Below are 27,916 nucleotides of genomic sequence, written 5' to 3' on the forward strand. Positions count from 1 at the left end.
GGAGGAGATGGCGTTGACTTGCTGGGTCATGGATAATGAGGATCCAAGATGAATCCTAGGTTGTGTGCGTGGTCGGTGGGGGACGGAGGGGCTCCGAGAGTGGCAGGCCACCAGGAGTCATCCCATGTGGAGGGGGTGGAGCCGAAGATGAGGACTTTCATCTTGTCAGAATTGAGTTTGAGGCAGCTGTTCTTCATCCATTCGGCGATGGCCTTCATTCCTTCGTGGAGGTTGGTCTTGGCGGAGTCCTAGGTGAGGGAGAGGATCAGCTGGGTGTCGTCGGCCTATGAGATGATGTTGAGGTTGTGGGATCAGGTAGTGTTAGCAAGCAGAGCCATGTAAACGTTGAGGAGGGTCGGGCTGAGGGACGAAACCAGGGGTACGCCGCAGATGATTTTGGTGTCCTCCGAGCAGAATGGGGGAGGCGGACTCTCTGGGATCTGCCGGTGAGAAAGGAGGTGACCCAGTCCAAGGCTCTGTCGCAGATTTCTGCATTGCTGAGGCATGAGTGTAGGGTGTGGTGGCAGACGGTGTCGAATGCGGCAGAGAGGTCCAGGAGGATGAGGGCCGCGGTTTCGCCGTCGTCCAGTATGGTTCTGATGCCAACGGTGGCGGCGATGAAGGCAGTATCGTGTACTGTGGTTGCTGCGGAATCCAGATTGGGAAGGGTCCAGGGTGCAGTTCTCCTCGAGGAAGCGGGTTAGTTGTCTGTTGACAGCCTTCTCAATGACTTTTGCCGGGAAGGGGAGCAGGGAGATAAGCTGAAGTTCTTGAGGTCCTTTGGGTCCGCCTTCAGTTTTTTGAGGAGGGCGTTGATCTCGGCATGTTTCCAGCTCTCTGGGAAGGTGGCGGACTTGAAGGAGCTGTTGATGATCTTCCGTAGTTGGGGTGCGATGACGGAGCTTGCTTTGTTGAGGATGTGGTGAGGGCAGGGGTCAGATGGAGAGCCGGATATCACAATTCATTCTCTTATTCATCCCCTAATCATCTAATTCATTGACTCATGGATCTTCCTGTTCACTCGGTTACCAATTTGTCTGCCTCTCACTTTTCCATCCTCTTCTCTCCTCACCTGTCTCTACCCACTATAATATTAATTCACTCACTCATGCCTCACTCATTGTTTACTCAGCTACCCTCTGTGCACTCACCCAGCAATACCCCTGCCTACTCACTCTTTAATAATTACATCTATTCAGACATCCATTCCTCTTTCTGCTATCACTCATTCCTTTAATAACTCACTAAACTTTCCCTTTACTCACCCACCTCCCTATAGAATCACCATCATCTTGACTCATTACCCACCTACTTATGTGCTCATTCACGTATATCTCTATTCCCTGCCTCCTCTATGTGCTCACTTGCCTGTCTGCATTAACACACTTACTCTCACTCATGTATCCACACAGTCATCCTTGTATTCATGTACACTCCCAACTCTTTAGTCATTCATCTTCCCCCGTTTCTAAACCACCACTCGGCCTTTTCACTCGCTATGTCTTTAAGTGTATGCCTTCACCTATACTTGCTTAGACTTATACCCCCTCCCCCACAACACATTCCCACCTCTACCTTTATACTTGCAGTGGACTACTGGCGTCAAGTACTTTTATCGTGTGATGGTAATTCTTTGCACGAATATATGCTCCACATGCTAAACCATTCAACAATCATCACTACATGCTGCTGCATGCTCATACATACCTGCCCATACCAACCCATTTGCACAGTAATCGCTGCAAACCTCTGCTTACATATGTCTCCTCTCACAGTCATTTAGACATACTTTCCTGCACTCGGGCCAAACCTCCCTTGACCCATCCATTTATCCATGCATTCATTCAGACATTCATTCATTCAGTCATATCTCCACTAGCCTCCCCATTTACTTCGTCATTGGTGCATACCTCCGCTCACTCACGCGTACCTCCACTCACCCATTAACATTCATTAAGGAATACCTTCATGAGCTCATGTATACCTAAACATGTCCGCCCATTGATTCAGTCATTGATGCACAACTTCACTGGAACACAGGTACCTCCACCCAACCACCCCTTTTCCTAGCTGTTGATGAACATATACCTCTACTCACCCATCCCTTCACTCAGTCACTGATAAACACATCCCTTCAGCTCCCTATCCATTATCATTCACTCCACAATGTGTACCTCTTCATGTCCATCAAATCGCCTAGTCATTGATGTACACCTCCATTCACCCAACAGTCATTGAACTGAACATACCTCAGCTTCCTCGTGGATACCTAGATTCACCCACCCACTCGCTCAGTCATTGACTCACACATGTCGCCACTTAGCCACAGATTGGCTGAGTCATTGGTGCTTAACTCCACTCGCTAATACATTCCCCCACTCACCCATGCAATTAGTAATAGCGCCAGTCACTCCCTCACTCATTTATTCGTTTATATTTTTGGGGAGGTAGGGCTAATGCATTGTTTTTTCATGCGGTTATTTCAGCCGGATAAGGGATGGGAGCGATGTCCGATGTTCATCACTCATGGCCGCTTTAGTGTAAGACGTTAAACTGTGAGCAAAGCTGAAGAGCTCACTCGTTCATTCAGTTCTCAACTTTGAGTCAACTGAGCTCCATGGCTTACCTCAGCTTACCAACCCATTCATTCAGTTATTGATGCATACTCCCACACACACAAACATACCCCATTCACTCAGTCATTGATGGATACCTCGGCTCACTCAAAAACACCCCATTTAATCAGTACTTAATGAATATCTCCGCTCACTCAAACATACCCCTTTTGTTCAGTCATTGATAAGAATCTTCGCTCACTCAAACATACGCCATTCTTTCAATCATCGATTCATACTTATACTAACTCAGACATACCACATTCATTTTGCCATTGATGCATATCCCACGCACTCAAACATACACCGTGTGTTCAGTTATTGATACCTCTGCTCACTCAATCATACCCCATTCATTCAGTCATTGATGCGTACCTCCAATCACATTACCTCATTCAGTCATTAATGCATACATCCGCTCACTCAATGACCACATTAATTCAGTCATTGATGCGTATCTCCGCTCAGTCAAACATACTCCAGTCATTCAGTCTTTGATGCATGCCTCCACGCACTCATATCCAGTTCACTCAGTCATTGATACATACCTCCACTCACTCAAACATACCCCATTCCTTCAGTCTTCGATGCATATCTCCCCCCACTCAAACATACTCCATTCATTCAGCCATTGATGCATGCCTCCGCTCACTCAAACATACTCCATTCATTCAGTCATTGATGCGTGCCTCTGCTCACTCAACATACCCCACTGATTTAGTAATTGATGCATACACTACTCACTCAAACATACCACATTTATTCAGTAATTGATGCATTCCCTCTCTCACTCATACATATCCGATTCATTCAGTCATCGTGCTTACCTCTGCTCACAATACCTCATTAAGTCAGTTTTTGATGCATACCTCTGCTCACTCAAACATATCCGATTCACTCAGTCTTTAATGCATACCTCACCTCACTCAAACATACCCCATTCATTCAGCCATTGACGCATATCTCTGCTCACTCAAACATAATTCATTCACTCAGTCACTGATGCAAGCCTCCGTTAACTCAAACATACTCCATTCATTAAGCCATTGATGCATGCCTCGTTCACTCAAAAATATCTCATTGATTTAGTCAGTGATACATACCCTGCTTACGATACCCCATTCATTCAGTCACTAATGCATATCTCCGCTCACTTTAACATACTCCACTCATTCAGTCATTGATGCATATCTCTGTTCACTCAAACATGCCTCATTCGTTCAGTCATTGATGCATAACTCTGCTCACTCAGACATACCCCACCGATTCATTCATTCAGTCAATAATGCATGCCTCCATTCACTCAAACATACCCTCAGGTACTCATCTAATTAAACAGTCATTGAACTATGGCTCCTTTCATTCACCTACATGCTCTCAATCATTACTTGTGCGAAAGCGTTTTAAATATCGAGAAAATAATGCAATATTGTGTATAATTAAAATGTAGGCTTTAAAGAGAAAAGTGCTCTTAAATGCAAAGAAAGGTAGAAGTCAGTCCCATTTACATATACTAGGCCTGAAAAGCTGAAACCACATTTTTCTGGATAGCTGACCTAGGATAAGAATGTGAAATGTTTAGTTCCTGACAAACTGACATGATTAAGGAATGCTGATATAATGCTAAAAAGTTTCATTTCTGACCTTCACATGGACATATTTTTCATCATGCATATATTGTTTTGGTTTAACTCTTCAACGTGTTTCTGCTCACACAATGAACACAGTAAAATAATGAACAGGCAATTTATCTTTTAGTGAGGTAATGTAGAAGCTTATATTTTAAATGCAGCTTTTCTAAAGGCAAATTAACAGTGTGAACCTGTATGAAAGTTTCATTGTATTTGATAAAAATATTTCACTTGACATTGCTCTCTGTAGACTATTGTATTCCTGGTGAGAAGATGAAAAGCCATCCTGTTGTCGTGATGACATCGAAAGCTGATTGGCTGACTGGAGAAAGAAGAAGCACCGAGTTACAAGAGCTTTAAATTGAAACGTCTATGAAAGTGCGTGTTCCTAGAGTAGGTCATACTACATTTTTCACCACGGCCACTTTACCTATACTCCACGCTGTGCAGAGACTCTACTGAGTTTCTTGAACCTATCTTTATGGAAGTTCTGTGTGATGGCTTATTGAATTACTGCAATATTTGATACTGAAGCTTTATGTTTTGTTATCTCTCTCTAACAGAACTTGTTATGGGCTCTAACTGACACCTAGTTCAACCTTTTCTCAACCTCACCCCTAGAATAGGGATTCATTCCTTTATGGAACGCATTTAATGCACTTATCATTTATTGTTTATTTTAAATAATGACAAAACTAATGATTGATAATAATGACTTCATATTCTGACTCAATAAAGATGATAAATATAAAAAGATTTGATCAATAAAAAGATTTGATCAATAAAATCCATTAAGCTCGCACCAACTCTCATTATCGACTGAGCATATAAATCAGATTGTGACATTTATTTAATTTGAAGTAAAGCTCCTGGTTAATTTCAACTAACATCAAACACCATCAGCCCAGTGCAGTAGTGGGGAATTCTTCCTGATTAGATGGTAAGCCTTACCTCATAAACTGATATTTAAACTGAGATCCGCGTTCCAGCGCTTGGTGGCTCATTTATCAATCATAAAGGATCATCTCTCCATCTCTGTGCAATCTTCTCAAACCAATCACTCTTGCATTATTCCTCAGACATCCTTCATCTGATTAATGCAGTTCAATTGCCTTTTCTTTCCATCCATTTATATATCAACCCTCCCTTTCAAGATATGCTCACACCTGCATCTCCCAATCTAAACGCAAAATAACTCACCCATAAATGAAATAACATTCCCATGTCTTCACACTATTCCACCCAGTCTGTTTTTGGTGTTTGATATAACATGGACCTATCAGTAAGCAGCACATTGCAGAAAATATTTTATTGCAGCAAGAGCATCTCAAACATAAGGTCTGTACACAGAACATTATCACGTGTGAGAGTGGATCGAGGGATTGATACGAAACTAAAGTATGGGATTGTTCAAATAGTAGTCATGGTACAGTGTGTTGCTGTTCTGTAACTATTTCTAGTGCACATATTTTCAACTTCTGTGGTAACCAATCACTTATCCATCACTTCACGCATGCTTTCCTTGTAACCAACAACCGGTGCACCCACTCAAATGACTGATCTGTTAATCCACATGCTGACTATTCCTACCCTGCCCTACAGAAACTGGTCTATAATTTCTACCGAACAGACACTCTCTGCTCCAGTATCCCTAAAGTATGTGGGGATATTAAGACTGATTCTCAGATGTTCAGAGATTGGTTACAACATATGGCTAACACCTTGACCACCACTGATTGTGAGTTCAGGCACAGCTAAGAGCAGACGCGTATCTGTTCCTTGGTTCAGCGATGAACTTAGGAATCAGCATAAGTTTTACAAGAGAATAGAAAGAAGTTGAGGGAAGCATAACAACCAGCTGACAAAGAATGTTACAAATGTGCACTGAAAGATTATCATCTGGCTATTAAAATGGCTCAAGCTGACCTCCTTGCCAGGAAGTTTGCTCATACAGACTGCAGGCCCAGAGATGTCTTTAAAATAGTGAAAAAAAGACTCATCCAGATGCACTTTAAATACCCGTCGAGCTTTCCCCAAAGCTTTGCTCTTAGCTATCAGACTTCTTCTACAACAAAATTGGTGGCATTGTGGAGGCACTCTCTGGAACAAATAACCCCCTCGACTCACTGGGGGACAATAGAGCAGACACAGTCCACCTTTTAGGCTTTGGCCTGTTTCCTTGCTGAGTTCAGGCCCTTTTCACTGTCCAATTCAGAACAAGCGCTAAGAACTTAGAAATTCTGATCACCTGATGATCTGTGCCCACCACATATTTGAGCGGCTAACTGTAAAACCATTAACCCCACCTTCGTCCTTCTCCTAAATAGTTCCCTTAGCTCGGCTACATTACCCAGCTGTTGGAAACAGGCAAAACTTGTTCTCCTGTTGAAGAAACCATCAGCAGATAGAACAGTATTCGCTAATTTTGGTCCTATCACACTGTTACTGGCCTGCTGTAAGATTCTGGAGGAGTGGGTTAACAAACAACTCTCCAAATGTCTGGAACAACATCAGTTACTACACCCATCCGAATCTGGCTTAAGACCATGTTTCAGTACAGAATCCACCCTGGTTGATGTTTTGGATATCATTAGGTTGGCAGTCGACCAGGGAAGCACGTGACATTGCCCCTCCTGGATCTATCAGCTGCTTTTAATATTGTGTCCAACTCCATCCTAGTGCATTGATTTGGAAATATTGGTGTCTGTGGATCGGCTTCGCTCCTTTCTTTCGCACCACAGTCAGGCAGTATGGATGGCGCCCTACTTGTCAGAACCTAAGACACGAGTGTTCGGCGTTCCCCAAGGGTCAGCGTTGAGCCCAACTTTGTTTAACGTGTACATGACACTTGCAGAGCTAATCGAAACCTTGGGCATGCAAGTGGTGTCATACGTGGATGATTCTCAGATTGTCTTCACATTGGACAAAAATGCCCTGAATTCTCTAATAAATTTCAAGGCATGCCTTTCCGCTGTGTTCCAGTGGAAGCGCAGGAGCAATTTGCTAGCACTAGTAAAACCGAGATATTACTGTTCGGTTCTCCCCCCACATGGGATGGATATTGTTGGCCTAGTCATGTTCCTCCACCACTTGCTCCCACTGCTGTTGCAAGGAATCTCGGGGTAAAACTCAATAATAAAATCTCTTTAAACACAAAGGCCAGAGCTGTTGTAGGCATATGTTGCAAGTTTCTAAAATCCTTGATGAAATTTCTCGACCTTTTACCTGGGCATTATTAGAAAATGATAGTCAGTGCCCTCATCACGTCTCAACTTGACTAAGCGAACGCCCTTTATTGGGTCCCACCAGCATACCAACTGAAAAAAACGCAGGTCGTTCAGAACATGGCAGTTCGGCTTCATTTAAAAGTACCAAAAAGAAATCAAATGCAGCAGCATTTTGAAGAGCTACACTAACTTCCCTTTAAATACAGTGTGAAGTTTAAGGGTCTAGTCCTGACTCACAGAGCCTTCTACCACTCTGGGCTTCGGTACCTTATGGAAAAGGTTAAACCGTATAATCCGGCCCTCCCTCTGTGCTCTGAGGACGCACTGCTAGCAGTGGTACCTAGGACAAAGAAGAAATAGTGGGCCTGTTCCTCCTTTTTATTCCTCGCAGAAACTACCTGCAACTCTCTCCCTCTGCAACTTCGCTCAATTGAGGACGAACTCATCTTTAAACACCACTTGAAGATGTGGCCTTCATTCCTTCATGGAGGTTGGTCTTGGCGGAGTCCTAGGTGAGGGAGAGGATCAGCTGGGTGTCGTCGGCCCATGAGATGTGGATGTGTTGAACTAGACTATGCTAATAGCCTGTACTTAGATCTATCCTTTTATCTGCTCCATCACTTATAGATTATTCAGAATGCGGCATCCCGGTTGATTTTGAAGATTTCTGCTTGCACCTCTGTTATCGTTCCCTTGCGCAGTCTTCATTGACTACCCATTGTTAGCCACATTAAATTTAAAGCCCTTACCTATGCCTGGAGAGTCTGTGAACAGAAAGGCCCCAGGTACCTAAGGAAAAGACTGCTTTCCAATCAACAGAAGAAAGCTCTTCGGTCCAATTGCCAAAAATTTCTACTCATTCCATGGGTCAGCAAGGAGAGGCGACTGTCCGTTCTTTCGCTTGTTTAACCGCCAAATTATGGAGTTCCCTGCCTTCTAAGCTCAATTTCGCGTCATCTGAATTAATCTTTCGGAAACTCCTGTAGACATATTTGTTTGACAACTAGGCAACTTCCTTTGGTTGTGATTCTTCAGAGGCAGCTGCACACTTTACAAATCCTTATTGTATTATATTGTATCATAATTGCTACATCCTAGTTTTGTAATATGTTGCAAAGGTTTTAAATAGGTAGTTCTGTTGCTGTGGCGGTTTGTGTGAAAGCAGTATTAGCCATGCTGGTACTAAATTCTTTTACATGAGATCAGTTTATCTGCTGCAAGGGCATGCACTTTTCCCAATTTATTAAGGAGTTTCATAAAGCAGGCATATGACAGACCTTTGTCCCACAGAGTATCTGATCTCAATGAGGTTAACTCACTCGCCATGTTAGTGCTTAATTTGGTCCGGTGGTTTCCTGTGCTCGGCACTGGCACTGAATTGTCAACACCCGCACTTATGACAGCCTGCCACAAGGTGGTGCTGTTTGTCAACTTTCCAGATGAACAATATAACAGTTGTTTCTTAATTCAACATACATTAAAGGTGGCCAATACCTGCTGTGCAAGCCACTCATACATCTTTGGGGGCCAGGAATAGTCCAAATTGTCACAGTTGAAGGAGTCTGATGATTGGCAGTTCTGTTGGTACTGTCCTTGGTAGCGCTGGCAGGGCAATGGGTTGTGCAAGCTGCAATGACCTCCAGATGAGGGTCCTGGCACTCATTCACTTATTGACCCATGCCCCTATATACTCATCCACCCATGCATCTGTTCACTCACTGACACACCACTTTATTCACTCGCGCGCACATCTCTATCCACTCACTGAGCAATCACTCCATTGCACTTAATGATCCCTCTGCTCACTCACTAATCCATTTATCTATCTTCCTTCGAGCCACTTCCTCTGTTGTCTAAACCCACTCACTCTCTAATCCTTCTAGTCATCCATCACCTTCCTGCACCTAGCCACACGTGCATCCCTCTATCCACTCAATCATACAGAGCTCAGAGCATGCACTCAGCCATCACTCTATTTATTCAGTCACTCATCACATAATATCTCATTTATCCAGTCAGACCCTTAAGGCCTGGTTCTCAAAGATAAACTTACACTTTTGTGCAAGTTTACAATTGTTTGCTACTCACAAAGTTATTTACGAGTAGTATTTTTACGAGTGTGGAGTCTCTGTACATAAAAAGATAGGTCTTTTAAGGTGTGGAGACTCCGCACTTGTAAATATACTACACGTAAATCCCTTTGTGAATAGCAAACAATCGTAAACTTACACAAAAGTGTATGTTTACCTTTGTGAATCAACTTTTATAGATGATACCTCCAATCACTTCCAAACCTCTCATCGTCAATCATTCCCTGTCCATTTACACATTCATCACTCCATTCAGTCACTCACCTGTCCTGCCTCACGTTCACTCAGTCACTGATATCAATCAATCAACCAATCAGGAACTTGTAAAGTGCACTACTCACTCGTGAGGGTCTCAAGGCGCTGAGGTGGGGGGGGGGGGGTGATGGGGGGAAGGTGCTGCTACTGCTCGAACAGCCAGGTCTTGAGAAGTTTCCTGAAGGTAAGGAGGTCTTTGGTCTGACGCAGGTGAGTGGGAAGAGTGTTCCACGTCTTGGCGGCGAGGTGCGAGAATGATCTGCCGCCGGTTGTAGTTTTGTGGATGCGTGGGATGGTTGCGAGGGCGAGGTCGGCGGAGCGGTGATGTTGCGTCGGGGTGTAGAAGGAGAGCAGTCTGTTGAAGTATTCTGGTCCGGTGTTGTACAGTGCTTTGTGAGCGTGGGTGAGGAGTTTGAAGGCGATTCTCTTGTTGACTGGGAACCAGTGCAGGTCTCTCAGATGGCCTGTGATGTGGCAGTGGCGGGGGATGTCCAGGATGAGGCGTGCAAAGGCATTCTAGATGCGTTGCAGCCTCTTCTGGAGTTTGGCCGTGGTTCCTGCGTAGAGGGCATTGCCTTAGTCCAGTTTGCTGCTTACGAGGGCTTGGGTGACTGTTCTTCTGGTTTTGGTGGGGATCCATTTGTAGATCTTTTGGAGCATGCGGAGGGTGTTGAAGCAGGAGGAGGAGATGGCGTTGACATGCTGGGTCATGGATAATGAGGATCCAAGATGAATCCTAGGTTGTGTGCGTGGTCGGTGGGAGACGGAGGGGCTCCGAGAGTGGCAGGCCTCCAGGAGTCATCCCATGTGGAGGGGGTGGAGCTGAAGATGAGGACTTCCATCTTGTCAGAATTGAATTTGAGGCAGCTGTTCTTCATTCATTCGGCGATGGCCTTCATTCCTTCGTGGAGGTTGGTCTTGGCGGAGTCCTAGGTGAGGGAGAGGATCAGCTGGGTGTCATCGGCCTATGAGATGATGTTGAGGTTGTGGGATCAGGTGGTGTTAGCAAGCGGAGCCATGTAAACGTTGAAGACGGTCGGGCTGAGGGACGAAACCAGGGGAATGCCGCAGATGATTTTGGTGTCCTCCGAGCAGAATGGGGGAGGCGGACTCTCTGGGATCTGCCGGTGAGAAAGGAGGTGACCCAGTCCAAGGCGCTGTCGCAGATTCCTGCATTGCTGAGGCATGAGTGTAGGGTGTGGTGGCAGACGGTGTCGAATGCGGCCGAGAGGTCCAGGAGGATGAGGGCCGCGGTTTCGCCGTCGACCAGGATGGTTCTGATGTCATCGGTGGTGGCGATGACGGCAGTTTCGGTACTGTGGTTGCTGCGGAATCCGAATTGGGAAGGGTCCAGGGTGCAGTTCTCCTCGAGGAAGCGGGTTAGTTTTCTGTTGACAGCCTTCTCAATGACTTCTGCCGGGAAGGGGAGCAGGGAGATAGTCCAGAAGTTCTTGAGGTCCTTTGGGTCCGCCTTCAGTTTTTTGAGGAGGGCGTTGATCTCGGCATGTTCCCAGCTCTCTGGGAAGGTGGCGGACTTGAAGGAGCTGTTGATGATCTTCCGTAGTTGGGGTGCGATGACGGAGCTTGCTTTGTTGAGGATGTGGTGAGTGCAGGGGTCAGATGGAGAGCCGGATATCACAATTCATTCTCTTATTCATCCCCTAATCATCTAATTCATTGACTCATGGATCTTCCTGTTCACTCAGTTACCAATTTGTCTGCCTCTCACTTTTCCATCCTCTTCTCTCCTCACCTGTCTCTACCCACTATAATATTAATTCACTCACTCATGTCTCACTCATTGTTTACTCAGCTACCCTATGTGCACTCACCCAGCAATACCCCTGCCTACTCACTCTTTAATAATTACATCTATTCAGACATCCATTCCTCTTTCTGCTATCACTCATTCCTTTAATAACTCACTAAACTATCCCTTTACTCACCCATCTTCCTATAGAATCACCATCATATTGACTCATTACCCACCTACTTATGTGCTCATTCACGTATATCTCTATTCCCTGCCTCCTCTATGTGCTCACTTGCCTGTCTGCATTAACACACTTACTCTCACTCATGTATCCACACAGTCATCCACACTTATCTCCACTCATTCAGTCATCCTTGTATTCATGTACACTCCCAACTCTTTAGTCATTCATCTCCCCCCGTTTCTAAACCACCACTCGGCCTTTTCACTCGCTATGTCTTTAAGTGTATGCCTTCACCTATACTTGCTTAGACTTATACCCCCTCCCCCACAACACATTCCCACCTCTACCTTTATACTTGCAGTGGTCTACTGGCGTCAAGTACTTTTATCGTGTGATGGTAATTCTTTGCACGAATATATGCTCCACATGCTAAACCATTCAACAATCATCACTACATGCTGCTGCATGCTCATACATACCTGCCCATACCAACCCATTTGCACAGTAATAGCTGCATACCTCCGCTTACGTATGTCTCCTCTCACAGTCATTTAGACATACTTTCCTGCACTCGGGCCAAACCTCCCTTGACCCATCCATTTATCCATGCATTCGTTCAGACATTTATTCATTCAGTCATATCTCCACTAGCCTCCCCATTCACTTCGTCATTGGTGCATACCTCCGCTCACTCACGCGTACCTCCACTCACCCATTAACATTCATTAAGGAATACCTTCATGTGCTCATGTATACCTAAACATGTCCGCCCATTAATTCAGTCATTGATGCACAACTTCACTGAAACACAGGTACCTCCACCCAACCACCCCTTTTCCTAGCTGTTGATGAACATATACCTCTACTCACCCATCCCTTCACCCAGTCACTGATAAACACATCCCTTCAGCTCCCTATCCATTATCATTCACTCCACAATGTGTACCTCTTCATGTCCATCAAATCGCCTAGTCATTGATGTACACCTCCATTCACCCAACAGTCATTGAACTGAACATACCTCAGCTTCCTCGTGGATACCTAGATTCACCCACCCACTCGCTCAGTCATTGACTCACACATGTCGCCACTTAGCCACAGATTGGCTGAGTCATTGGTGCATAACTCCACTCGCTAATACATTCCCCCACTCACCCATGTAATTAGTAATAGCGCCAGTCACTCCCTCACTCATTTATTCGTTTATATTTTTGGGGAGGTAGGGCTAATGCATTGTTTTTTCATGCGGTTATTTCAGCCGGATAAGGGATGGGAGCGATGTCCGATGTTCATCACTCATGGCCGCTTTAGTGTAAGACGTTAAACTGTGAGCAAAGCTGAAGAGCTCACTCGTTCATTCAGTTCTCAACTTTGAGTCAACCCAGCTCCATGGCTTACCTCAGCTTACCAACCCATTCATTCAGTTATTGATGCATACTCCCACACACACAAATATACCCCATTCACTCAGTCATTGATGGATACCTCGGCTCACTCAAAAACACCCCATTTAATCAGTCCTTAATGAATATCTCCGCTCACTCAAACATACCCCTTTTCTTCAGTCATTGATAAGAATCTTCGCTCATTCAAACATACGCCATTCTTTCAATCAATGATTGATACTTATACTAACTCAGACATACCACATTCATTTAGCCATTGATGCACTATCCCACTCACTCAAACATACACCGTGTGTTCAGTTATTGATACCTCTGCTCACTCAAGCATACCCCATTCATTCAGTCATTGATGCGTACCTCCAATCACATGACCTCATTCAGTCATTAATGCATACATCCGCTCACTCAATGACCACATTAATTCAGTCATTGATGCGTATCTCCGCTCAGTCAAACATACTCCAGTCATTCAGTCTTTGATGCATGCCTCCGCGCACTCAAACATATCCAGTTCACTCAGTCATTGATACATACCTCCACTCACTCAAACATACCCCATTCCTTCACTCTTCGATGCATATCTCCGCCCACTCAAACATACTCCATTCATTCAGCCATTGATGCATGCCTCCGCTCACTCAAACATACTCCATTCATTCAGTCATTGATGCGTGCCTCTGCTCACTCAACAAACCCCACTGATTTAGTCATTGATGCATACACTACTCACTCAAACATACCACATTTATTCAGTAATTGATGCATTCCCTCTCTCACTCATACATATCCGATTCATTCAGTCATCGTGCTTACCTCTGCTCACAATACCTCTTTCAGTCAGTTTTTGATGCATACCTCTGCTCACTCAAACATATCCCATTCACTCAGTCTTTAATGCATACCTCACCTCACTCAAACATACCCCATTCATTCAGCCATTGACGCATATCTCTGCTCACTCAAACATAATTCATTCACTCAGTCACTGATGCACGCCTCCGTAAACTCAAACATACTCCATTCATCAAGCCATTGATGCATGCCTCGTTCACTCAAACATATCTCATTGATTTAGTCAGTGATACATACCCTGCTTACGATACCCCATTCATTCAGTCACTAATGCATATCTCCGCTCACTTAAACATACTCCACTCATTCAGTCATTGATGCATATCTCTGTTCACTCAAACATACCTCATTCAGTCATTGATGCATAACTCTGCTCACTCAGACATACCCCACCGATTCATTCATTCAGTCAATAATGCATGCCTCCATTCACTCAAACATACCCTCAGGTACTCATCTAATTAAACAGTCATTGAACTATGGCTCCTTTCATTCACCTACATGCTCTCAATCATAACTTGTGCGAAAACGTTTTAAATATCGAGAAAATAATGCAATAATGTGCATAATTAAAATGTAGGCTTTAAAGAGAAAAGTGCTCTTAAATGCAAAGAAAGGTAGAAGTCAGTCCCATTTACATATACTAGGCCTGAAAAGCTGAAACCACATTTTTCTGGATAGCTGACCTAGGATGAAAATGTGAAATGTTTAGTTTCTGACAAACTGACATGCTTAAGGAATGCTGATATAATGCTAAAAAGTTTCATTTCTGACCTTCACATGGACATATTTTTGATCATGCATATAATGTTTTGGTTTAACTCTTCAACATGCTTCTGCTCACACAATGAACACAGTAAAATAATGAACAGGCAATTTATCTTTTAGTGAGGTAATGTAGAAGCTTATATATTAAATGCAGCTTTTCTAAAGGTAAATTAACAGTGTGAACCTGTATGAAAGTTTCATTGTATTTGATAAAAATATTTCACTTGACATTGCTCTCTGTAGACTATTGTATTACTGGTGAGAAGATGAAAAGCCATCCTGTTGTCATGATGACATCGAAAGCTGATTGGCTGACTGGAGGAAGAAGAAGCACTGTGTTACAAGAGCTTTAGATTGAAACGTCTATGAAAGTGCGTGTCCTTGAGTAGGTCATACTACATTTTTCACCACGGCCACTTTACCTATACTCCACGCTGTGCAAAGACTCTACTGAGTTTCTTGAACCTATCTTTATGGAAGTTCTGTTTGATGGCTTATTGAATTACTGAAATATTTGATGCTGAAGCTTTATGTTTTGTTATCTCTCTCTAACAGAACTTGTTATGGGCTCTAACTGACACCTAGTTCAACCTTTTCTCAACCTCACCCCTAGAATAGGGATTCATTCCTTTATGGAACGCATTTAAAGCACTTATCATTTATTGATTGTTTATTTTAAATAATGACAAAACTAATGATTGATAATAATGACTTCATATGCTGACTCAATAAAGATGATAAATATAAAAAGATTTGATCAATCTAAAAAGATTTGATCAAAAAATAGATTTGATCAATAAAATCAATTAAGCTCACACCAACTCTCATTATCGACTGAGCATATAATTGAGATTGTGGCATTTATTTAATTTGAAGTAAAGCTCCTGGTTAATTTCAACTAACATCAAACACCATCGGCCCAGCGCAGTAGTGGGGAATTCTTCCTGATTAGATGGTAAGCCTTACCTCATAAACTGATATTTAAACTGAGATCCGCGTTCCAGCGCTTGGTGGCTCATTTATCAATCATAAAGGATCATCTCTCCATCTCTGTGCAATCTTCGCAAACCAATTACTCTTGCATTATTCCTCAGACATCCTTCATCTGATTAATGCAGTTCAATTGCCTTTCTTTCCATCCATTTATATATCAACCCTCCTTTTCAAGAGATGCTCACACCTGCATCTCCCAATCTAAACGCAAAATAACTCACCCATAAATGAAATAACATTCCCATGTCTTCACACTATTCCACCCAGTCTGTTTTTGGTGTTTGATATAACATGGACCTATCAGTAAGCAGCACATTGCAGAAAATATTTTATTGCAGCAAGAGCATCTCAAACAAAAGGTCTGTACACAGAACATTATCATGTGTGAGAGTGGATCGAGGGATTGATACGAAACTAAAGTATGGGATTGTTCAAATAGTAGTCATGTTACACTGTGTTGCTGTTCTGTAACTATTTCTAGCGCACATATTTTCAACTACTGAGGTAACCGATCACTTATCCATCACTTCACGCATGCTTTCCTTGTAACCAACAACCGGTGCACCCACTCAAATCACTGATCTGTTAATCCACATGCTGACTATTCCTACCCTGCCCTACAGAAACTGGTCTATAATTTCTACCGAACAGACACTCTCTGCTCCAGTATCCCTAAAGTATGTGGGGATATTAAGACTGATTCTCAGATGTTCAGAGATTGGTTACAACATATGGCTAACACCTTGACCACCACTGATTGTGAGTTCAGACACAGCTAAGAGCAGACGCTTATCTGTTCCTTGGTTCAGCGATGAACTTAGGAATCAGCATAAGTTTTGCAAGAGAATAGAAAGAAGTTGAGGGAAGCCTAAAAACCAGCTGACAAAGAATGTCACAAATGTGCACTGACAGATTATCATCTGGCTATTAAAATGGCTCAAGCTGACCTCCTTGCCAGGAAGTTTGCTCATACAGACTGCAGGCCCAGAGATGTCTTTAAAATAGTGAAAAAAAGACTCATCCAGATGCACTTTAAATACCCGTCGAGCTTTCCCCAAAGCTTTGCTCTTAGCTATCAGACTTCTTCTACAACAAAATTGGTGGCATTGTGGAGGCACTCTCTGGAACAAATAACCCCCTCGACTCACTGGGGACAATAGAGCAGACACAGTCCACCTTTTAGGCTTTGGCCTGTTTCCTTGCTGAGTTCAGGCCCTTTTCACTGTCCAATTCAGAACAAGCGCTAAGAACTTAGAAATTCTGATCACCTGATGATCTGTGCCCACCACATATTTTAGCGGCCAACTGTAAAACCATTAACCCCACCTTCGACCTTCTCCTAAATAGTTCCCTTAGCTCGGCTACATTATCCAGCTGTTAGAAACAGGCAAAACTTGTTCTCCTGTTGAAGAAACCATCAGCAGATAGAACAGTATTCGCTAATTTTGGTCCTATCATACTGTTACTTGCCTGCTGTAAGATTCTGGAGGAGTGGGTTAGCAAACAACTCTCCAAATGTCTGGAACAACATCAGTTACTACACCCATCCCAATCTGGCTTAAGACCATGTTTCAGTACAGAATCCACCCTGGTTGAGGTTTTGGATATCATTAGGTTTGGAGTGGACTAGGCAAGCAAGTGACATTGCTTCTCCTGGATCTATCAGCTGCTTTTAATATTGTGTCCAACCCCATCCTAGGTCCAAGAGAAGGGGGGATTGGGAGGGATAAAGGTCCAGTGTATATCCTCCAATGTAAGCTAAATAATAACGTGATACACTGTTCCTAAGAAAGGCCAGGGGACTATAGGATGAGAGCTCTAGAGTCCCATAATCTTCGGGAGCGCGACGAGGGTAGGTCTGTCCACCCACAACTAGACACCTTCAATTTGGTATATACATCTGGTTGTAGGTCCGCGTGATCCCAGGATGCCCCTACTCTAAATGGGAGGGGCGACGAATAGGAACTGAACCTATGGCCACAATGAATGATTGTAAGTGACTGACGTTATCTACTGTCTTGACTGTCAGTTCTGATTTATAATTAGCCAATTCAGCTTATAGTTGGAGGAGTTTGATTCATACTAGGTCCTGAGGAAGCGTCACTGGATCCATGTGGACCACTAAGACGCGAAACATGTCGACCCAATACAGAGATGGGGTACTGTAGTTTCTTGACCCACCACCATGACATATACAGTTAGAGAGTGGTTGAGCATTACCTCTGTTTCACTCTTTTGTTGAGTTTTTTAATCTTGGCCTCTACCCGACATTAATAGAATAAAGTCAAAACGAGTCAGGGTTCAGAGCCAATTTTAGATTCTTTCTTTTTCTAACCCTCCGCGGTGTCTTCCCCCTTTATCTATCTGAGGGCGAGAGCGGCATCATCAAGAAGATCTCCGGCAAAGAGCCCCCCACTGGGTGGTGCCCGTCAGACATTGCAGCGCCAGTCTGACGAGGAGCTTGTCCGATGATGAAGCATGACACCCATTTGGGTGTGTGAGGACTCGTGCTCCTGAGTTATGGGACTCTAGAGCTCTCATCCTATAGTCCCCTGGCCTTTCTTAGGAACAGTGTATCACGTTATTATTCAACCCCATCCTAGTGCATTGATTTTTAAATATTGGTGTCTGTGGATCGGCTTCGCTCCTTTCTTTCGCACCACAGTCAGGCAGTATGGATGGCGCCCTACTTGTCAGAGCCTAAGACCATAGTGTTCGGCGTTCCCCAAAGGTCAGCTTTGAGCCCAACTTTGTTTAACGTGTACATGACACTTGCGGAGCTGATCGAAACCTTGGGCATGCAAATGGTGTCATGCATGGATGATTCTCAGATTTTCTTCACATTGGACAAAAATTCCCTTTATTCTCTAATTAATTTCACGGCATGCCTTTCCGCTGTGTTTCAGTGGATGCGCAGGAGCAATTTGCTAGCACCATTAAAACCGAGATGTTACTGAACGGTTCTCCCCCCACATGGGATGGATATTGTTGGCCTAGTCATGTTCCTCCACCACTTGCCCCCACTGCTGTTGCAAGGAATCTCGGGGTAAAACTCAATAATAAAATCTCTTTTAACACAAAGGTCAGAGCTGTTGTAGGCATATGTTGCAAGTTTCTAAAATCCTTGACGAAATTTCTCGAACTTTTACCTGGGCATTATTAGAAAACGATAGTCAGTGCCCTCATCACGTCTCAACTTGACTAAGCGAACGCCCTTTATTGGGTCCTACCAGCATACCAACTGAAAAAAACACAGGTCGTTCAGAACATGGCAGCTCGGCTTCATTTAAAAGTGCCTAAAAGAAGTCATATACGGCAGCATTTTAAAGAGCTACACTAACTTCCCTTTAAAGACAGTGTGAAGTTTGAGGGTCTAGTCCTGACTCACAGAGCCTTCTACCACCTGGGCTTCGGTACCTTATGGAAAAGGTTAAACCGTATCATCGGCCCGCCCTCTGTGCTCTGAGGACGCAGTGCTAGCAGTGGTACCTAGGACAAAGAGGAAATAGTGGGCCTGTTCCTCCTTTTTGTTCCTCGCAGCAACTACCTGGAACTCTCTCCCTCTGCAACTTCGCTCAATTGAGGACGAACTCTCCTTTAAACACCACTTGAAAATGTGGCTGTTTGAAAATGTATTTAGATAACATGTTGTACTTGATATTTCTACAGGCTATATTGAGGTGGATTAGTATAGGGAAGATGTGAGATGTTATTTGCAGTGGTGGATATGTGTGCCTGTTAATTGGATGGATTGGATAGGAGGAGGGAAACATTTGGGAGCCCATAGTAGACACCAAGGTTTGAGATGAGTCAGAGAATGGAGACAGAGGAGGAAGTAGAAGTTTTTTTTTTAAACAACTAAACAACTAATACGTACATGTATACAGGCTTAACCACACATCTAAGTAGATGCATACATACATAGATATACACATGACAGTAATATTTATGTAGAAAGCATACACCTCTATATTTGTTGGTGTACCATATATTGTATATATATACATACACACAAACACATATATGTACATACCAATATAAGTAATTTTACATTGTGAGACATACAGATGTATTTTTTGCATAAAGTTGGAAAGGCTTGGGATGAGTCAGAGAGTGGAGCGAGAGAGGCACTCATGCCCTAGGGTTACTGTAACTCGTCCCGCCGCCATGCACAGTTTTGACATCAATTATATAATTTCAAATATTGTAGTGATGTTAGAAATGATTTAAGAGAAAATCATGAATGATGCAACATGTGAGGAAATTAGCTGTGCCTGGCAAGGGTTCAAGTTATAGCTACCTTAGGGCACGAGTTATAATTACAGGAGATAACTATAACTGGTGAATTGCATTGATTTTTTAAGTTTATAACGTTACATTCGCAATGGAGTTTTCAGCAAACTATAATGTCACTTTAACCTTTGTATTTTTAAGTGAATTTCAAGGGCTTTGCTTAACATAAAGTAATATTTTATTGCCATAAGTGAAGCTAGACCCTCCGCCCAACCCCTCACAGGAACCTGTGGTATCAACAGATCTTTTTTCCTATTTTTTTTTAGGTTAACAACTCACAAAAATCTGAGCAACTTTGCAAAACACACCATATTTCAGATCCCAATTAGAAGATGCATCCCAGTTACCTCAAAGGCGGGTTTATCTCGCCTCCTAAAATTAGAAGCCCTCTCTCTAGCAAGTATAAGTATATGTAACAGACTACTTTAATTGCAGACTTCTTGGCACTGCCTACCTTTCAAAAACCTATAAAATTCATAAAACCTCCCCACGGTTCACCCTGGAGGTCCACAGACTCTAACTCGAAGTTAGAAAATCGGAACAGAAATGGAACATTAACTCTTCCTTAAAGATCAAACTAGAATATAAGAATTAATTCAATTACGAAACAAGTACCCTATACTAATGGCCATATTTATGACCCTAATTGCATCGCACTTGCAATACCCAACGTGTTGTATGCCTGACGCAACTCGAAAATGAGATGTATGAAGCCATGCAAGGCCACCTTGCGTGGCCCTGAGTGGCTTAATTAATCTCGTGTAAATCTTGTGTTTCCATGCAACACCCATGGATTTTGATGCATTCTAAGTTTTGCCCGAAGTGGTAGACCTGGGAATGCGCAAAACACCTACACCTCCTCAGGTGAGACGTAACTAGGAGAAATATCTTTATTTGCCAGGGGACTTTTTTGATGCAGAAATGTGCTCCTTCCTCCACAAGAAACAATCCTACATGCAATGCAGGCATCCTTTCACCATGGTGCAAGGGGGGCTGTGTTGGCGCTAGGCATCCCATTGCGGCAGCCCTGTGGAAAGGACAGAAATGCGCTGTATTGGGATAAATATGGTGCATTCCTGCCCTTTCCCTGTGACGTAGAGCAGCATAGGAAGGCAACATGCTGTACTGCACTAGGCCACAAATTCATAAATGTGCCCCTAAATGTATTTCTACTCCCAAAAGAAACCTTTAAAATCATAAATGAACTAACAAATTTGTCTTTTGTTATTCGCCAATTTTCCTACACAGAGGAGTTCTGCAATGGTTTAGCTAAATGTATCATGGCTAAAAATAACACTATACACAGGACTATTCACTCTTAGTCCCCCACATCCACAAGTCCTATAGACATAAACCTCCACCTCAGTGCATCACTGGATTACCTTCAGAAACTTACCATGAAATGTAAATCAAGCTGTCCTACCGACTGAATACCTTCACACTGAGATCCTCGACCTGAAAAAAGACATTTTACAGATCAGTAATCTTTCTTCTAGGCGTTGTATGAACCTAACTAAAGCAGGACACTGTAAAACCCATCTTCAAACAAGCATTTGACAAACCAATAGGTCTTGCCTTTAAGACTTATTGACTTTGTCAACGGATTTTAGCCATGATGTACTCATCCCCGATAATGTGCAGCATGGCTAAATAGGGAAATAACGTATTAGACAGCCAGTGTTAACGTATACAAATGACAAAATATATTACGATATCACAAAATGTGCTGCAATAAACTGCATCATTTGCATTTTCTTGTTGCATAATTTAGTCAAATTTGCTGCTTAATCTGTCCTTCTCTGCCCTCATATTTATTGCATTGAAAAAAAATGGCTCGATTAGTACTGCAGTTTTTCAATACACTTTTATTTGACTGCCAGTGCACATTTATCAGGTTTGTCCGTCAGGTGACTGTGAGTAGAAATTGTTATCGCTTTCTTGTAGTGATCTACTACCCTTTGGACTGGGCTTTGGGGGGGGGGGTGCTCCTTAGTTCTACCTCCCCTGGGATTATTGGGTGGGTGGTGTGGTGCAGGGACCTAGGAGGAAAGGGACCCCTCCTTTATTCAAGAAGACTAACACGTTGGTCAGCAGGGTAGTGAGTTTTACCTCGCCCCCACTCCCAGCAGACTGAGGAAGATTGACTGCATATTTGGCGTTATTCAAAGGGACTATGTTTGCCATATTGGTTATTGGCCTTTTTGTGGTGAGACAGGTTGGGGCTTTCAGGGGACAGAATGGTTCTGCTTTTGTTGCTGATGAGCAGGTGGAAGTTAAGGGTGGTCAGTTGAACAGGTTTTAAAGTTCTTTCAAGGGAAGTTGGTCAGGTTAAGACCCAGTAGAGAGATGAAGTGCAGATGGGTAAGGGAGGGCAAGTTAAGAAGGAAAGAAGAAGCCAAAGTTGTGAGGATACACATGAGTTGTGGATGGGTCAAGTTTTGAGTGTGGAGAGATTAGAAACTTTGTGCTCGACAAGGGCATGTTAAGGGGTCATCTCTGGGAGGGGAGAGGTGGACGGTTAGCGTTATGATGTCCCAGCGAGGCTGTATGGGTAGCTGCCAAGGTTGTTATACAGGGGGGTTGCATCTGTCCTGTTAAAACAACAATTTCCACACATATTATTCATGTGGTTTCTGGACGCGCCGTCCCACCCGATCTACGTCACTGGTTGTGGCACTGAATGGTCAGAGGAATGACAGAAGCAAGAATGCCTAGAACACTGGCTTCTGGCGAACGATAACCCGACTCTTCACATTTTGTCTGAGCTGCTAAGACATTCCCAGCACTGCTGAAGAACATCAGACCTGCAGGGCATGTAGAGATGTGATAAATCCATCTGACAGACTTTTATGTTTTTAAACAAGGTTCTCTTTGGAGTGGCCTGGATCCCAAAAGGGAAAAGTGGTTTACAAGGAAAGGTTTTATGAAAAATCTGGCTTAGGCACTAAACTGATGTGTGGGTATTCTGCATGTGTATCCGTAATTTAATTTCCTTACAGAGCATAAACCTCAAAGCTTCTTGGCTCTGGGACGACATATAACAACAAGAGTAAAAGATAGGAGTAAACTATCAACAATGTGGAAAGGGTATGGTACAGACGAGACAAGCCACAAAGTAGGAGGAGAGGGAAGGACAGGTAAAGCAACAATGCAGGTGGGCAGCAGGATGAACAGGACAAGACATAATGTGAAATGGAACGGGAGGAATGAGACAAGCAACAATGCATGAGGGTAATAAGCAACAATGCAGAAAGTGGCAGGGGGGACAAGGCATGTAACAGTGCAGGAAGATGGGGTTGACAAGGCAAGCATCAACGACGGGGCAAGCAGCAACACAGGAGGGGACAGGTACAAGCAACAAATAAGGGGAGTATGGTGTGCAAACACATGTGCTCTTATAGAGTGCTGCAAGTGAAATAAAACAGTAGCTCCAAAAGCACCAGCAGTGGGGGAACACTGGGCAAGGAAGCAGTACTTGGGCCATGCTCCAGGGGATGGTAAAGGTGAAGTTGTGGAAATGTGGGTGTGGCCCGTCACCCAATTGTGTTCGTTGGGGGTAAAGTTAGGGTAATGTCTTACAAACTATTGTGTCTTTTTCAGTCGTACGGTGCTTCAGGTGTGGGGTGTTATTGACGTTGGGCGGAGTGTTGGGATGGTCCCTGAGCCTAGATTCACCCTACTCCATATTACAGTAGATGTTAAGTCTAACATGTACAAGATGGCTATCCTTCACTTCGGGCTGTTGGTTGTGAAGAGAGACATCGCCAAACACTGGGGTGGTGCAATATGTCCCTCTCTCGAAACGTGGGCCCATTGTCTGGATCAGTAAATGGCTTTACAGCTACTAATCTTTGAGTCCTGTGGTTGCCCTCAGAAACACATAAAGATCTTGGTGGACTGATAGGAGCACAAAGGGGTTGCCATGTGGATTGGAGTGGCCCATATAAGCATGGGATATTTGATATTTCCTGCAGATAGAATCATCCCCTGCCCCTTGCTTGTGTGAAATGTGGCTTGTTTGAGGGTGTTTTATACCTCATTTACATGTATGGCTCCTTGAATTATTGTGACATGGTGGAGAAGACTTGGATTGGGGAATGTCTTAACTGTTTCATATTCTGTTTTGAAAAAGAGAAATATTAAACCTACAAAAAAAAATTACTATAGGACAAAAAAGAAGATTGAATATTGGGAAAGCAACCCAGGAGATAAGACAACTAAATCAGATTTAATGCAAGAGGAGAAGTCAAGAATATGGGTTGTATGTCAGAAAACTTACAGAAATATTGTTTGACATATATATCCTATTCTGAATTATGGCCCTCATTACAACCCTGGCGGTCGGTGTTAAAGCGGCGTTAATACTGCCAACAGGCCGGCGGTGAAAAAAATGGGATTTTGTCCCTGTCGGTAGCCACCATCAAAGACCGCCACTTTAACACACCGACCGCCAGGGTGGTAACGGCCGCTTGCCTGGAGACTTCGGTCTCCAGCCCGGTGGCCGTCACAATCCCACCCTCGGGATTACGACCCGGCCTACCGCCATGGTTTTCATGCCAAAGTTACTGCCACGAAAACCATGGCGGTAGGCACTATCAGTGCCAGCCAGGGAATCCCTTCCCTGGCACTGATAGGGGTCTCTCCTTCCCCCCTCCCACTCCCCAGAGCCCTACCCCATCCCCCCTCCCTCTCCTGCCCCCGCACATATACACACCCGCACTCGTACCCATATACACAAATGCACACAAGCATACCCTCCACCACCCATGCATGCCCACATACATACCCACACACCGCAACACACACCAACATACCTTGTCACACACATGCATTCACAACACACAACACTCACAATCACTCATTCACATGCGCATTCAGCGCAACTCAAACCCACATGCACGCATTCCAAAACATACACACACACCCCCCACATACACACAACAACCCTCACCGCCCTCTCCTGTCAGAGTACCCGACTTACCTCCTTGCAGGGGGTCCTCCGGCTGGAGACAGTCCACGGCAGTGCTGTCAACAGCAGCATCCGCCAGAAAAATACCACCAGGCCATATCATTGGTCATGATACGGTCGGCGGTGTTTTGCTGGCGTGGCGGTGCTGCTGTCAGCAGCGTCGCCTTACCACTGTCCACCGCCATGACCACCGGCGGTGTTCTGCCAGCATTTTGGCGGTATACCGTCGGCGGTCAAGACACTTGTAGACGGCTGGTAGCCACGGTGGCGGTATGTTGGCGCCCGTCACCATGGCGGTAGGCGGTAGTTACCGTCAATGTTGTAATGAGGGCCTATGTTTGCTAAAATATAATCAGGTTGGGTGTAGATTTTTTAATTTGAACTTCAATGGGACAATACTTTTGTAGACAGTATTTAGGACACTATTTTAAGGCCAGGTGATGTTCTGACAACAGTATTCTAGTACCACACCTATTGGATTTTTTGTGGGGTTTATAGGCTGAAGAGAATTTAATGTTGGTATAGATCACCTACTTGCTCAGTATTAAGACTTGCAGATTGCAGCCCATTCAACCCAATTAGAAGTAGAATAACACGTCCCCAGGTTACAAAGTTTATAAATATCTTGTGAACTGATATTTATCCATGTATATACTAGTGTGATAGTAGTTGATAGATAGATAGATTGATAGATAGATAGATACAGGGGCTGCTCCTCCATTTGGGCAGAGGAGCGTTGCACCCCTGCCAGCGGCGGCAGCTGAAATCCTTTTACTAAAAAATAATAATAAACCATGTTTATTATTGTTTTTTAGTAAAAGGGACGAGCCACGGGGGTGACAAGCAGTTCAGAGTGCATGTGTGTCTTGGGCTGGACAAAAACACATGCGCAGTAGGCTCTCTCCAGCCCAGCAACACAGTTGCCTGAGAGCGTCCTGGCTGGGCGTTCCCAGCCAATGCTGACTCTGCTCTGAGCAGCGTCAGGATTGGCCACAGGGCAGGCTGGGAGCCTGTGCCTGCCTGCAGCCCACAGAGGAGAGAAGCGTGGTGCGGCGGTGATAAGGTAAGTGATTTTTTTTTTTTTTTAGTTAATTTAATTTTTATTTCCCCATTCCCCCCCACGCAGCACCCCAGCCCTTCTGCGCACCTCGAGCCACCTCTGGATGGATAGATAGACAGATAGATAGATAGATAGATAGATAGATAGATAGATAGATAGATAGATAGATAGATAGATAGATAGATAGATAGATAGATAGATAGAAAACCTACTGGCGGGCAACCTGAGAGGAAAGTTGTGGCTGCCATTTTGTGCATCGAGACTGTGTTCCCATGGAGGCAAATAAAATTTAAAAGTGAAAGAAGAGGGTCAGTGAGAGACTCCTCATAGGCAAGAAATTGTCCAAAAATTGTTTTTTTGAACGCGCTAGGTTCCGCGGATCCACGATGGGTCCGTGGATACAGACCCCAATTTAAATAACACATAAACCCACTCACAGACCCACACACCTACTCACCCACTCACACACCCATACAGCCACTCACACACCCACTCACAGATCCACAATACCACTCACAGACCCACACAGCCACTCACACACTCACACACCCACACAACCACTCATACACCCACTCATACACCCATAAAGACAGTCATCCACCCACTCACAGACACCAAAAAAACACTCATACACCCACAAAACTAATCACACACACACTTATACACCCTTACAGCCTCTCACACACCCACTTGCACATTGTAGTATAAATTATATTAAAAAACGATGAAATTCACTAAAACACCAGAGGTTACATGGACTTTCTAGTTAAGAAATAAAATTTAAAAACCTTACAAATTGACTAAAAACAAAGGTTACAGGGATGTTATAGTTAGGTTCAGATTTTACATACACAAAACCACAGAAATTCACCAGTAATAGCTATAGTTATCTCAAGTAACTATAGCTCGTGCCCTAAGGTTTTTTCAGTGAATTTCTAAGGTTTTTTTTTAAATTCTATTTCCTAATTATAACGTCTCTGTAACCTTTGTTTTTTTAGTGAAAAATATTTATATGTATCCATGTGTGACTGATATATAACCATCAATAAATCAATCAATCAGTTTTTGTAGAACGCGGCTACTCACCTGTGAGGGTCTCAAGGCGCTGGGGGGTGGGGGTGAGAAGGGGGAGCCTTATAGTATACAGATTTATAGAAATAGTTATAAAGTAAATATACATATATAATTTTTTTAAAACGTGCCCAAATCAATTCATATTGAAGTCCACAAAGTAGTTTGCTCTCTTTCATTTACCTTACCTGGTTGGTATGAAAGGTGAACTTAGTGACAGATGAAGGCTCCCGGCGTGGAAAAGTATGATTCAGCAATTTATGAATCGCTGCTTGAACCTCACTCCATAGATTAGGCTAAAAGTCCAACGATGTCAGAATTAGACTTTTTCAAATTCTTTCAGACAGCAGAGCAGGCATTAAGTCGCTCTAAGGATAAAAAAACGTGACGCTCAAGCAGTAGTTGTGATAAAAATTAACCTAAGACAAAAGGTAGACATGTCATCTGCTTATACCTGAGTCCGTGGCTTCGAGGTCTGCCTGCCACTGTAAGGCGTATGACAGCCGTGTGTACAGACTCAGTCCTTCGGCGTGTAAAACCAGAGCTGCGTAACTTCCGGGTACTTGGCTTATAGCATCGCGTCTCAAAATACCAAACACAGAGGCACCTCTCAACCCCACACCTAAATGGACAGCAAATGCCATTACTTCCATTTGAAGTGATGTGTCAGCAAAGCCACACCTACGCTTAAACCCTCAGGCCTGTATCACCTGCTTTAATAATTACTGTTTTGATGTACACTTGTCACA

General features: G+C 43.7%; 1 protein-coding gene across 1 annotated transcript in view; it reads right to left on the reverse strand.

The window, feature by feature from the left end:
* LOC138292818 (flavin-containing monooxygenase 5-like) overlaps nt 1-27,641 on the reverse strand; it is a 373,180-nt gene extending 345,539 nt beyond the window's left edge. Inside the window, exons 1-3 of the mRNA XM_069231613.1 lie at nt 27,622-27,641; nt 27,356-27,535; nt 21,464-21,522 (exon numbers count right to left, since the gene is read on the reverse strand). Of these exons, the coding sequence (XP_069087714.1) occupies nt 21,464-21,466 (3 nt within the window). The 5' untranslated portion in view covers nt 21,467-21,522; nt 27,356-27,535; nt 27,622-27,641. The remainder of the gene's footprint in view (nt 1-21,463; nt 21,523-27,355; nt 27,536-27,621) is intronic.
* Nucleotides 27,642-27,916: the final 275 nt, after the last annotated feature.

This window comes from Pleurodeles waltl, chromosome 4_2, assembly GCF_031143425.1.
Source record: "Pleurodeles waltl isolate 20211129_DDA chromosome 4_2, aPleWal1.hap1.20221129, whole genome shotgun sequence".
Taxonomy (NCBI): domain Eukaryota; kingdom Metazoa; phylum Chordata; class Amphibia; order Caudata; family Salamandridae; genus Pleurodeles; species Pleurodeles waltl.